Source organism: Equus przewalskii, chromosome 8, assembly GCF_037783145.1.
Source record: "Equus przewalskii isolate Varuska chromosome 8, EquPr2, whole genome shotgun sequence".
Classification (NCBI taxonomy): Eukaryota; Metazoa; Chordata; class Mammalia; order Perissodactyla; family Equidae; genus Equus; species Equus przewalskii.
In genome coordinates this window covers 50,560,551-50,575,820 of record NC_091838.1, presented here as the reverse complement: position 1 = coordinate 50,575,820, position 15,270 = coordinate 50,560,551, and the positions used below count along the sequence as shown (strand labels likewise).

At 33.9% G+C, this 15,270-nt stretch overlaps 1 protein-coding gene across 49 annotated transcripts in view; it reads right to left on the bottom strand.

Moving 5' to 3' along the window:
- RIMS2 (regulating synaptic membrane exocytosis 2) overlaps nt 1–15,270 on the bottom strand; it is a 573,066-nt gene that overhangs the window by 290,158 nt on the left and 267,638 nt on the right. For all 49 annotated transcript variants that reach the window (XM_070630747.1, XM_070630761.1, XM_070630775.1 and 46 more), the window contains one exon: nt 6,932–7,857. In XM_070630747.1, the coding sequence (XP_070486848.1) occupies nt 6,932–7,857 (926 nt within the window). The remainder of the gene's footprint in view (nt 1–6,931; nt 7,858–15,270) is intronic.

Sequence of the window (15,270 nt, the reverse complement as noted above, 5' to 3'; positions counted from 1 at the left end):
TTCTTTTCTTTCTTTCTTTCCTTTTTTTTCTTTTTTTTTTTTGGTGAGAAAGATTGGCCTTGAGCTAACCTCTGTTGCCAATCTTCCTCTTTCTGCTTGAAGAAGATGGTCCCTGAGCTAACATCTGTGCCAATCTTCCTCTACATTTTTTTTTTAAAGATTGGCACCTGAGCTAACAACTGTTGCCAATCTTCTTTTTTTCTTTTATTCTTCTCCCCGAAGCTCCCCCAGTACATAGTTGTATATTCTAGTTGTGAGTGCCTCTGGTTATGCTATGTGGGATGCCACATCAGCATGTCTTGGTGAGCAGTGCTACATCCACACTCAGGATCCAAATGGGTGAAACCCCGGGCTGCTCAAGCAGAGGGTGCAAACTTAACCACTCGGCCACAGCCTCAATCTTCCTCTACTTTTTGTATGGAGGATGCCGCCACAGCATGGCTTGATGAGCAGTGTGTAAGTCCATGCCAGGGATCCAAACCCATGAACCCCAGGCCACCGAAGCAGAGTACGTGAACTTAACCACTACGCCACCAGGTCAGCCCCCAAAACAATTCTTTTTCTTTAAGCAAATGCTTAAAATAGTGTTTCATCCATAATTAACAAGGAAATATATTTGCAAACAGAAGGAATTACCACCTTGAACACTTTATATGCTGCAATTTGTCAGAAAACAAAAATTTTATTTTATTCCCATTTGCAAATCCACCTTCTAGCTACATACTTACAAATTAACTTTGAGTTAGTTTAGCTTCTAAATCTGCTTACATTTATGTTATATAATTTCAAGTCTGAAAGCTGCTTCACAATATGTATTTGCAAAATATAAAATTCTAATAAGGCGGAGTAGCTTTAAAACATTTTTGGCCATGATCCACAGTAAAAAACATATATTTTACATTGTGAGCCTACAGAGTACACACACAACACTAAAAAAAAACGTTTTACAGATCAATTACCCTTATTCTGTGTGCTTCATTCTGATATTTTCTACTCTATCCTATTCCTGTCTTCCTCTTTTTTTAAAAACTGGTCATGACCCCTCAATTGGTTCTGAAAGTGAGGAGGGAAAGAGAGTAAGCGGAGGGACTAGGGATGGAGGGAGGTAGGTGGCAATGGCGGACTTTGCCCCAGAAGGGATATTTGGCATTGTCTGGAGATATTTTAGGTTGTCACACCTGGGAATGGGGTTGCTACTAGCATCTAGTGGGGAGAGGCCAAGGATGCTACTAAATACCTTATAATACATGAGATAGTCCCACAAAACGAACAATTATCCAGCCCTAAATGTCAACAGTGTTGAGGTGGAGAAACCTGTTCTAGATTATTTAATAAAGAAATAATAGACATATCGTAAAGGCAGTAGTACTTTTTAAAGCTTATGAAAGAAATATATTTTAAACTTTGAGAGAAATATCCCACATTTAAATTTAGAGATGATATGACATCAGCAATCTAAGACTTATTTCTTTCCAAAATCCACAGGCGAATTAAGTAAAAAATCAGTTTGCAATTTTCTAACACAACACAAAATATGGAGAAGTGAGAAACAAATATAGCATTGTGAAAAGCAAACTATATCATACTCAGTCAAGAGATGTGTTACAAATCACACAAAATGAGTGGAGATGACCAAGAGATGAACTCTCTCTTCTGAAGTCCTATAACCTATAGTACAATGGGCTTATATTGCTAATTATTTTAGACTCTTAATTTCTTGAGGGTAGAAAGAATGTCTTATTGATCTCTACATTTTCCATAAGGTCCAATCCAACACCTTGCAAATAACAGGCATTAGAAAATGTATTTTGCAGAAAAAGGAGTAAAGAGGTGTCTAGTATTTAGTGAGACATTGGATTACATCTCAAAATTATATCTCAACAAGTTAAAAAGTATATTCTTCTTAGCCTGGAAATACAAGCCTAGTTCAGCATGAGGCAGATCCTGGAAGAGGTGAAACCAACACAAATGACCACAATCCATGTGACCATGACTATACTTTCATTCAAAACTGTTGAAGGTTGTCTTGTAGAAGTCTTGACTATCACAGAACATTAAATAATTAACCTAAAAATGTTTTAATACCTAATGTTTGACAAGTATATATTCACTGATCCCTACAATTACCAAACAATGAACATACTATCTTATTTATAGATAAGGAAAGAGACCCAGAGTAGTTAAACAGTAGGACAAAATCATGCAGTTAGTGAATGGCACAGGCAGTATTTGAGCTTCTCTTTAACTCCAAAACCCATGCTCTTCCCATAAAACCTCCCTGTTATTGTTACACAAATAATGATCCAGTCACTCATAGACTGTATTATCAGCATCATTTAACAGAACATATTGAGCAAAATGACATCTACTATAAATTTGGGAGAAATTCTATGTATTTAAAATAATAAGATCTATCCAAATTGACAAATGAATAAGAGAAAAGCCAAAGCACCAATAAAGCTGAAGATTAAAAAAAAAGACTAGCCAATAGGCCAGCAGAGAAAAAAAATTTAAGTAAACTATAAGCTCGCTGTGGATTATCAATGGAATTTTATTACTTAAAGATCAGGAAAGATTCTGGTATGTAGTAGGAGCTATGCTATAACATACAAGGACCTGCAAAGGATCCTTCTGTGCTGATAATGTTGTCTGGTGCTGTTTATACACTGTTGGTTAACACTTTGGATTACTTGATCCAAATTTGGTTTTGCAAATTTTTGAAAGGTCGTATACAAGAATGAAAAGGCACAGAAAAGTAAAGATAATGAGAAATATGTCTCAGTTGTAAAACATACTCTTTGAAGTTATTTAGTCGAGGGGTAATAAAGCAAAAGGATGACTATCTTTTAAAAGTTGGTTGATTCTCATCAGAATGATGTATCCACATATAAATATACAGGAAAAAATGCCACTAATAAAAGTTCTTTAATTATTACGAAGAATTTTCAAACACTAGTTAACTACCAAGGATGGCTATGAATCTCAATGTTAGATAACTTTTAAAGCACCTATTCCCAAATCAGATTGACACTTTTCCCACAAGTATCAAAAATGCTATTCTAATGATGAAAAGTCAAAATATGACACAATTTAATCTCTTTCCCATATTATTCCAGTCTCTCAACAGCTACTTCTCCTCACTGAATACTACTATTGGGGGTAATATCAAACAGGAAAAGGTTATTTTATGTCGATTTCTTCCTCCAAAGCTGAATTAAATTATGATTGTCCACTGGAAATACATGTTGGCAGAAACCGTACTCTGTAAAACAAATTATTAGATAGATGAGAAAGAGGGCCTTCTCTAAGAGTGTCTACTAGGAGTTCAAGTTAGGGGAGAATACAAACGTGACATGTAGTTTCTTCCCATATTTGATCAAAGTTTTAGTTCTGCTAAATAGTATTACATTGGATTTTAATATCTCATAGACAGCTTTTTAATTACATGAGATTTTTATAAGTGTATGCTTCAAAATCCTGAAACAAAGTATAAGCCCTTGGAAAGATACCACATATAAAAAGCTTTCAAGCATTGGTTTGATGCATTTCTGTTTGTTTTTTTACATCTTGACAAGGTAAAAGTGAAGGCATTATTTTAGCAAAGAATAACAGAAGTACGTAACAGAATCTAAACCAAACCACTAAGGATAACGAAACTCTCTTTCTCTTACATTTTAGTACCATGATACACTCAGACAAATACGAACAATGACCAAACTGGAGATTATTAAATACACTTGAGGAAGTATTATACCTTCTCGGAAATAAATTTTCTATATGCTCCATGATAATATTAAGATCTACAGATTCTCTTTATAATCTTTATACTTTAATAAACAATTTTCTTATTTATAATTTAAATGCAATTTGTATGAAATGAGGCTGTAATATGATTTTTAAAATTGTATACACATTTTCCCCAAGCCATTTGTTGAATAATTTATCTCTTTCCTCTTGGTTTGCGGTGCTTTCCATGATTTTATCATTTATTTGTTTTAATATGCCACTTTGGCATAAGGATTATTTTGAGCTGAAGGCAATTGAGAAGAAGCAGTCACAATAAAAGCCCTCTGCCCTCCTCCTGTTTGCCTGAAAACAGGACACAAATTTTTAAAGGTGTCCCCCCTGCTGTCTCTACTAGGAAGGACAGAAGTTAATTACTCTTTCTCAGCCCAGAGACGGCTCCAGCAAAGTGTACATAACAAACTTTACTAGCTAGCCCTTATCTTCCATTAGTTCCCCTCTGCGTTTACCTTCCCACAATTTGCTGCCCTAGAAGCTTGAAGTCCTTTGCCTTTGTCTCGTCTTCTCTCTAAAAAGTTATTGCTCTGTTGTTAAAATACTATAAAAGCCCAAATTCTAACCACCCCTTTGAGTTTCTCATAGCTGAGTGCTCCCATATGCATGTGCAATGTACCCGATAATAAAAACATGCTTCTTTTTCTCTTGTTAATCTGTCTTTTGTCAGTCTAATTTACAAGGGTCCCAGCCAATGAACCTAAAATACACAGAGAGAAAAAAAGAGTTAAGCTTTTTCTTCCTCTATACCTTCCAGATTAACTGTAAAAATAGGATACTCCAAGGAACCAACTGGGATTATGATTAGAATATTAACCCCAAGAGATTGTTTGGAAAGAACCTGCATCTTTACAGTATTTAGCCTCCTCAATTTAGGAACATGAAATGAATCTCTACTCACATCTTCCTTTATATTACTCAGTAAAGTTTTGTAGCTTTCTTCATGTAGGCACTCCTTTCTTTTTAGCTATTTTAAAATCACATTTTCTGTTTTTAGCTCAGAATAGGAACTGCCTTTCATTTATATTTTCTAACTAATTATTTTTTGTGCAATATAAAATGATTCTGTATTAATTTCATACCTAGCTGCCTTCTTGAATTCTTTTATTGATTCCTGTTGATTCTTAGGAACAAGAAATCTATTATTCATCAAATAGTATCCGAAAATTGGTGGTGGGAGGGCATTGGCACAAGGGGTTCATGTTAGATACTCACCTTTCTGGTCTATTTTGACATACACCAAAATACATTACAGAAAGATTAAAAAGTTAAAAGAGTAAATAATAAAAATATGAGAAAATATACCGTTAAGTATTTAACTGTTTTGGGGATGAATAGAGAGTTTCTAAGGATAAAAGGAATGGGAAAAAATCAGCAAAGATGCAAAGACTTAGCTATATTAAATTCAACAGTTCCAAATGACCAAAAAAAATTAGTAGGTAAACATCAAAATGGGAAATACATTTGGAACAAATGACAGTTGAATGGGTAAAATCTTAACCATATGAAAAGCTCATAAATCAATATGAGGAAATACTAATTAATACCCAGTAAGAACATGGGCAGAAGCAACAAAAGGAACAGATAATTCATATAAAAAAAGATATCAAACACCAATAAACATACAAAACATTCAACTACACAATCAAATTGAAATAAAAAGGACAAAGAGAGTATTTTTTGTGGTCTATTCAACTGACAAAGATTTGGCATATCAAGACTGAAAGCTTATGTGGCCAGCCCAGTGGCATAGCGGTTAAGTTCTCATGCTCTACTTCGGCAGCCCAGGGCTCACCAGTTCGGATCCTGGGCATGGACCTACACACCACTCATCAAGCCATGCTGTGGCATCATCCCACATAGAAGAACTAGAAGGACTTACAACTAGGATACACAACTGTGTATTGGGGCTTTGGGAAGGAGAAAAAAAAGAGGAAGATTGGCAACAGATGTTAGCTCAGAGCCAATCTTCCTCACCAAAAAAGAGTATACCTTTAAAAAAAAAAAAGAAAAAAGAAAAAAAGACTGAAAGCTTATGGCGGTCAGCCCCATGGCCTAGTGGTTAAATTTGGCACACTCCTCTTCAGTGGCCCCAGTTTGGTTCCTGGGTGTGGACCTACACCACTCGTCAGCAGCCATGCTGTGGCAGCAACACACATACAAAATAGAGGAATATTGGCACAGATGTTAGCTCAGGGTGTATCTTCCTCAAGCAAAAAGAGGGAGATTGGCAACAGATGTTAGCTCAGGGCCAATTTTCCTCAGTAAAAAAAAGAAAAAAAGACTGAAAGCTCAAGCACATCTAATAGGAGTATAGAGTATTATAACCTCTCTGGAAAGCAGGTTGGTACTCTGAATTAAAAGCTTAAAAGAATCAAAGCACAAATACGTATTTGTGAAATACTCAGAGATATAGGCAAAAAAATATGTATTAAGATAACTATTATAATATTATTTATACTAGTAATTGGAAGCAACTGCAATGCCCCCAAATAAAGGAATAGTTAGCTTGTGATACATCCTTATGGTAGAATCTTAGTGCAGCCATTTAAAACATATTTCTGAAGAACATCTAATGGCTTGGAAAAAAGCTAATGATATGATAGCAATTGAAAAAACAAGAATACAATATTACTTATTGTATGATACCAAATTTATAAATCTATAAAATATATATGCATAGGAAAAAGGGAAGAAAACACAACAAAATGTTAACAATGGTTATATTTGAGGGAAAGGATTACAGATAGCTTGTATTTCATTCTTTACACCTTGAGGAATTTTTCAGATGTTCTATAGTAAACATATTGTTACTTTTAAAGAAAACACAAAAAAGTAAATTTACAACTATGGCTAATAGGTATTTTTAAAATATGCCATCAAATGATGCAAGAAAATTTTCAGAAACAAAGCAAAAGAAATTTTTTTTAAATCAATAGACTTTTCTTCTGCCAGAACAACAGAAGATATTCACTTTTTATAACTTGAAATTTCTTCACAAATCAGCATCATTAAAAAACTTTCAAAATAAAGGTAGTAATATCTATTAAATGTTTACTCAGAAACGCAACCTAAAAAGAAAACCCTATCTAATCAATTACAGGGAAATGTGTGATTAGAATATAGTGCTTACCTTTTTCACTTACACTCTCACTTTCAATCTCAACGTCATCACAACTTGTATATTCAGGTGTGGAAGCCAATTCCTCCTCTGAACTGCTCAGTGAAACCTGGCGCATTTTACCCCCTTTCTTTGATTTATGAGGCTTTGGTGGTGGAGGTCTCACGGACTCTGACTGGTCGGAACTAAGAGAATCATTCCTTAACATTGTTTCCATCTTTTCCCGTTTTGTTTTCCTTACAGCTGAGCTAGGATCTAAGTGGTGTTGTTTCCTTAGTGAGTCAGTACGTCTCAGGTCTGGTCTATCAATGGGTATTGGACTCCTCCGGGGGGTAGGAGGACTATGGTTTGTGGTCCTTTGTGGATAAGAACTTGGTCCCTGAGCCTCTCGAGTTCTTTCCATTGAATAAGATCGCTGATTTTCCAAGGCAGCTCTACGTTCAGATATAGATCTTTGCCTTGATGGTCGTTCCAACCTTAGCATAGAAATCCTGGAATCCTCCAGTTCAGCATTTGCCAAAGAAACATCACTATGCCTTCTCTCATGCCTTGCTCGAGACACTTCAGCATGAATACGCATTTGTTCTTCATAGGGCTGTGGCTTTACTGGATAACGGGCCAAATTCGGATCACTTCGATAGCGTGCCTGGTATTCCTCTTCTCTCCTTTGTCTTTCATATTCATCTCTGCTCTCTACATCCTCATCATCTGCAATATATTCTTTCGAATGCCTATGACTTCTCCTGTTGGAGTCCCTGTAATTTATATTATCAGATTCTTCATAAAATTGAGGTTCATGTTGAGACCTCCTATCAGCATAATCTGACGGAGATCTAGGCATCGCGCTATCCGAAGTAGCATACTGTGAATATTCCTCTCTTTCTTCCCTTTGGTCGTATCTTCTATTCTGATCTCTGGACACTGATGGACTTCTTTTCCTAAGTAACCAAAGAAAAAGAATGATAAGAAAAGCAACATTTAAACAATTTTACATTTTATTGATTGACTGGTGGGTTGAATTTGATGGATAAATTCAAATAGTTCTTTTGCTTCTTTTTTTAAAATTTTATTATAAAGTCATGCCAAAACAAAAGTTTTACTGAAAGTTTCAGTTTATTCGGTTCAAATACGAAATTGAAAAGGTATTTTTGATATGGTTATTACATGCCTGACACACTTTATATGGAGTATACTTATGCCCTGAAATTAGATAATATTTTAAAATTTTTTTAAAAGTTACAAATTTTTTAAAAATTTCATTTAGAGATTGTTTAATTAAATACATTCTAATTTCCCTAAAATTCAGTGTGGACTCAATAGCAAGTTTTATAACTATATATAAGTATATAAATTTTGGAAACAGAAAAAGGAGGTAAAATGTGATTTGTTAAATGAAAGCAGTATTACCTCATTCCCATAGACCAGTAAGATAGCTCAACAACTCTCACTTTTGTGCCTTTGTATTTCCCCAGCACAATACTACTCATCCTATTTACAGTTACCTAGTTAGCATTCTGTACTGTCCCAGTAGACTTTAAATTTTGAGGCAGGAAGGAATGCGTCTAATACACTTTTGTAGCTCTAGTATCTATTCATTCATTCAACAAATATTTATTTAGGGCTTACTATATGCCAGATATGATTTTGGTTGCTGGGAATATAACAGAGAAAAGACACATAAGGTCCCTGCCCTCAAGAAGTTTTCTTTCTAGTGAGGGAGACAGACAGAAAGCATATAAGCAAATAAGGTAATTTCATATAGTGATAAGTACTATGAAAGAAATTTGAAATGGTAAAATTATGAAAAGTGACTGAGGAAACCTACTTTTGATAAAGAAGGTCTTTCTGAAAGGGTACATTTGAACTAAGACCTGAATAATGTAGTTATATGGAGTGTAATCCACTTATATAAAATATACAGTAGAGGAAATATTTTGCGTATTCTCATTAAGTTGCTATTCTCTTTTCTTTCTTTTTTTACTCAAAGCTATTTTATAAAATATAAATCTACTGAATTCTTAATTATTGTTTTATTAAATCGAGGATTTTCCAAGGTAGTTCCTCTCTAGAACCTACCTAAAGCTTTTTCACATATCCTTCCCTTTCAAAAGATTTCATGATCCCAAACTGGGTAAATTCCAATTCCCCATTATACTTAGTTTCAGCTGGGAGTCAAAAGAAAAATAAGCAGATTAAATCAGAATGGATGGATGGTTTTATAATATTATCAAAAATACTTAAGATTGTTAATATAAATTAATCTCTAAAATGCGGAATGTAAGGTCATATAAGAAATTGAAGTAAGAATCTTCACAAAATGTTAAGGGAGAAATTGGATATTTTGAAGGCAGTTCAAACCTAACAATGGCCTTCTTCCTCACTGCACTTCTTTCCTAGGTAATCTTATCTCTTTCTATCCAGGAATGACTATAACACTCTAAAATGTTAAGTTTCATGAGGATGGGCAACCTGGATCTAAGGAGGCTGGCACACAGTAGGTGCTCAATAAACATCTGTTGAATTAAAGAACTGGTTAATTATCCTTTAGCATATCTCTACTTTTCATGGCTTGCTCTTTTCTTCTATACTCAAACCCACTGATTTGCTAAAATAGTCCAGTCCTTCTCGTTCCCCAACTGCTGTCATGGCAGTAACAGTACCTTAAGTGAAAGGAAGGAACTACTTGTTTTAGTGGTGTAATTTAGCTCTATTATATGTTAATTTCGCTTTTGTTGTTGGGCTTTAGAATCCAACCATTGTTTATAAAATGACTCTTTGACAAAATGTATTTTGAGTGTCAATCACTTTACAAATAAACATTTAGAAAAAATCTCTGTAAATTAGGGATATCTACTAATGTATTTAACATCACACTGAGTACTATAGGACAGAGGCAAGGGGAAAAAAGAAACACTTCATTCCCTGAGGAATTAACCTAAGTTTTTGAAAGTAAGTAGGTATAAACAAAGTGAACATAGTAAGCCTTTATAACACAGGAAATATATTCTATTTTATTGATAAATAAGAATATTTAATTATAGACTTCAGTTGCAAAAGAAAGTCTATTACTAACTACTCCTTAGCAAGCCATCTAAGTGCTTTTTAAAAATCATAACTTAGGAAAATAAAATTCAATATCAAATCCAGCAATCAACTTTGTTCTAGAGATTATGAATTTGCCTGAAGCGTGTGAATCATACTGTAGATGCTGATTTGTACTGGATTTAAGTAAAAATAGAACAGTGATCATGATTTCTAAAATTGGGATGACAATTGTCATTGTTACTTAACATAGAATTAGGTTTTGAAAAATACACTTTAAGGTATAGTACTTATAGTATATTAAAGCTATGCTAGAAGCAAGGCAAGAGTTATTCTAAGAATACTCTTACCAAACAATGAAGAATCTGCTACCAATTACTCCAAAATATTACGTCAAAACAATTTTTACCAACTGTATCATGGATTATTTCATATATACTCTCCTTTAAATTAAAGCTGTTATATTTCTTAGACACTACGTTTTTCCAGGAACTGTAGAAAATCCATGAAAATTCAAGTACTATAACTCTAATCTCTATCTTCATTACTGGCCTTTATAAACAAGCCTTAGCATTTATTATTATCAGCTGGAAAACGTTTAATAGGCAAAAGGACTTAAAGATAATTTTTACACTTCTCTACTCTAAACAATCCTAAAGCATATAACAGTACTTAACCCATAGGTTGCAATTCAAAAGAATGGAGCAATTCATCTAAGATGTTATATTTCACTTAATCCTTCAAAGACTCTGAGAAATTAAGAAATAGAATCCAAAATTATGCCTCTCTTTAGAATAAAATGTATGTGTGACTTTGTACAGCGCCTTAATCTTACTCCTTTACCTCAGCCAATCCCTATTTCTGATAGAACAATATCAGCATAGATTTATCTCCACTTTATATTTACCTAATATCTGTTCATCTTGCTTCTCTTAATTGAAAGGTAGGTTGTTACAATCATTTTCTCTTTCACCATATTATAGTGGTCTTAACTGGAGCCAGTTTATAAAAACTCACATACAGAAATACCCTAAATTGACTTTAATAAGTAGCATTTCTGTTCATTACTTATAATTTTTTGTCATATGGACTAACAATTCAACCTATTTTTAAATATTCTAGCTATATATTCACACCCGACACTCCATTATAAATGTTATTGTAAATAGGCATAAGAGTTTGAGTAAGAAACTACCAATAGTCTCTTCAAAATGCTACGTCTAAAAATAAAACTGACTGATAGGAAAACTCCAAATAAAGAGAGTTTTTCCCCAATTATAGTCACTTTCACAATTTACTAAAGGCAGTCTCAATTTAAACGTTGTATACTAATTCATCACATTTTTACCATAGTTTCTATCTTAATATTTACAAGCTTTACCATCCTATGTGGTTTGTGTTATACCACTTACAATACTGACCATATATACTATAAAATAATCATCCAGTCTCTGAAAACATAATCCAGTAAACATTTGAAAACATTTATAAGGACAGTGAAAGGTTACATGGAAGTTAAGTTTTAATATTCATATATTTTTAATAACACCTATACAATTTTTAAGAATCATAATGACACTGAAAATAGAGTGAAGAATTTAAAGATTACTAATTCTACAGATTCAAATTTATGTTATTACAATTAAGCACTACCTATATGAAAATCTTTTACTCATAATCTTTATTAGTAAAGATCATTAAATAAATGGCATTTTATAAATAAAAGAATAGAAATCACACTTGAAGAATCAATAATCTGAAAAAAAAAGCCTCCACTTTTTTAAAAGCTTTATAAAGCATGGATATTGCTAAATAAATTAAAATGATACTTCATTAACTCAATTACGTAATGCTAACCATATAGTTTAAACATAACACTGCAATCAAATTCTGAAATTTGAAGTTATCAAGACACATTAAATCAAGGATTTAACAGAAGTGTATGATCCTGTAAAACATGAAATATATAAGCTCCATTCCTACAACTCCTACAAAATCTTTTAACAAATCAAACAATTTATATTCATCAAAAAAATAAGATCTTTTTTTAAATATCACAATATTTAACATATTTTTATAGTTTTACCTTTTGCTCAAACAATGCACATCTGTCGAGCATGAAGCATCATGTTGACAAAAATACATCAGCACTGTGCCAGGCAGTGCTTTCATTTAATCCTTCTAGCTCTAGCAAAATCATAGGAGCCATCCTTAATCAGATGATTTGAAAGTCTCTACTTGCTTGCAATCATTTTACTTCAAAACTCAATTACTAAAAAGTTACACATAAAACAACACTCATTCACGGATGGAGTCATAAAATCCCCTAGTGATGGGCCTGTTAAGAAAAAAGTTATTCTTTAATGCTGTTACTATGTGGCTGTATATAGCTCCAGGTCAAGTAAGAATGTACCCTGCAAGGAGGATTATGGTACTTAGCTGATTAGTGCCTCACAATACTGAACACCAAATGCGTCCTACATCCAAGGCATTTCTGAGCACTATACTTACAACGGACAGATTCAGAAATCTGTAAACCACGTTCTCCTATGTGAATTACAGTATTTTCAAAATAAAATTCATTGTGCTTGTTACTAAGTCTACTGCACTGCTTTCACTATAGAATGCATAGTGATAATAAAATGTGATGGCTTCTCAATCTTTACTAAAAAGAGAATGCTTCCCCAAAGGTACAATGGGACAGGAAGTAGTAGTTTCTGTAGAAATTTAATAAAAAATAATGTGTTCCATGAACTAAGAAGTTGGTTAGACACCCAGTTTAAATCAAGCTTTGCTCACTTTATCACTTAACCTCTCAATACCTCTATTCAGTCATCCAAAAAAATTAAAATAGAAAAGAAGATAATACCACAAATTCCTTAGATGTTAATATTATACTTCTAAGAATTATATTTAAGTGATTCCAAATAAACACATAAAATTGAGAAAAGACCAGTGTTTGAAGAGTGGAGAGACATGCAAAAGTGCTGTGCTGTTTTTTGGTGTCCTGAATTTTAAGTCTGAAGGTCTAGGAACACATGGTACCACCATTCAACTATTTGTGCAGTATTCATCTACAGAATTCTCTCCTAGAATCAAATAGAGATCTAGCAGAGATTGGGAGGGGAGGTGGGAGGAGCAGGGACAAATAAAGTCATTTTTACCCTCTGAGATTCTTAACAAAGACCTGTAGATTATTCAAGCAGAAATGCAATAAAAACTCAAGATAATTCATCTTCACAGGAATATTAACCAATAATAAAATTCAACCATTTAGACCTCACGGTTCATATCAAACTGAATAAAAAATTCACAGAAAATATTGATTCTTCCAAACTTATAAGTTCAAAAGATTTCAGAAACATTACAGTTGATGCTATGATAGCAAACCTTCTTGACTTTGCCTTCCATTCACTTTTACCACTACAGTGAGTTCTCTTGGCGGTGTTCTCCCAACTAGAGTGCACACTCTGCTGCACTCTGCCTACTCCTCTACCATTAACCTTGTTTCTAGCTGCTCTTATTTGTCCACCCCAGACTTGCATTCATGTAATTTCTAATACCACTACCACTTTCCCTTTACTCTCTACTGATCTTTCTAAGTCTACTATTTCCTCCTCCCTACCTTGGAGAGTTACATTGTCCTTTTAGGACTATTTTCCCCTTTTTTAACTCTTTACTTCTACATTTTTTAAAAACTCCCTGGGTAAATGCTTTCCATGGATTCAAATTTATGAGGACTCAACTTAAGGTTTAAAAAGTTTTCATGAGAATAATAATAATTTTAGTATTTAGTATTTAGTCCTTCAAAAGTACAAAATAACAAAATGATTCTAGGAATCAAATAGCAGTTTAAATTAACTTTTATTTTATTCATGACAAGATTTTCAACTTATATTTGAAAGATGAAGACCTTGGATATTCAAATCTCTAGGAAATGGTGCACAAATGATACTCTCATATAGGAACCCCCTGTCGCACTCCGTACTCCCCACTCTCCCTCCCCAAACCGCCATATCAAAACAGACACAAAGACTGGGAACCATTCTATACTAGCAGATAATCTAAACCTGCAGTGATTTTATTTTCCTTCTTTAAGGTGCTCTATCTGAGTTTAGGGCAGCCTTAGAAACAATCCTACAATAAAGAAAGATTTCTTGAAAACAATACAAAGAAGTCAAAGAAGTACAATGAGTAAGATGGAAGAAATAAAAGAGGAAAAAAGTATAAATAAGTTTAGCTAACAATTATCTTCCAAAATCAGTGAAAGCCCCCAGAAAGACTATTTTATTCCATTTTTCCCTGAAATCTTTTATATTCTTTTAATATTACAGTTCCTTTATTGAACTCCAATGACTGGTTTAATACACTTATTCCTCCTTTTTGTATTTGCTCCAAGGAGACAACTTAGAGATTTTTGGTTAGGACCTACAATCACAGCTATTCAGAAAAGACAAATCTCTTTCTATAAAAGGAAACAAACACATCTAGAGGTATACAGCAAAGAAAAAGATAGGTGCTGCTTATCTGCAAACCAAACATGTGCATAATTTATTTTCACCTTAAGTGTTTATTTCCTTATTAGGAAAAAGAATCATACAGTGCTTGAAAATACAGATAAGCAGGTTTAAGTAGAAGCAGCATTTTCCGTCTCAGTTAATGGCAATTCTTTCCTTTCAGTCACTCATCTCAATCCATGAGAAAATTCTATTGGATATATCTTCAGAAAATATTCGGAACCCAAACACGTCCACTAGTACAAACATGGTTAAGTCACCGTCATTTCTTATATGAATTACTGCAAAAACTTCCTAAATGGTCTCCCTGCTTCCACTCTATCTTCCTGCAGCTCGGTCGTGACACAGCTACAAGAATGTAAGTCAGATTGTATCACTAAAATGCTTGAAACCCTTCACTAACTCCCCATTTTGCTTACAAGTCCTGTGGGATCTGGCACCCAGTACTTTTCTGGCCTCTTCCCCTACTGCTCGCCCCTGCTCACTCAGATCCAGCTGTGCTGGCTTCCCTGCATGCTCTCACTTTAGGACCATTACTCTGGCAGCTCCCTCTGCCTGGAATGCTTTCCCTCCAGATCAGTACAGTAGAGACACTTTCTAGTCTTCCAGTCAGTAGAGAACTTCTTCAAGTCTTCCCTGAAATCCCACATTCTTAAGGAGGCCTACCCTGATCATTCTATTTAATAGTTCAATCTCTGCCTCCACCCCTAGCACCCTTAATTCCAATCCTTTTAACGTGCTTTATTTTTTTATCTTTTACATAACATTTATCACCTTCTAATTATGTTATAT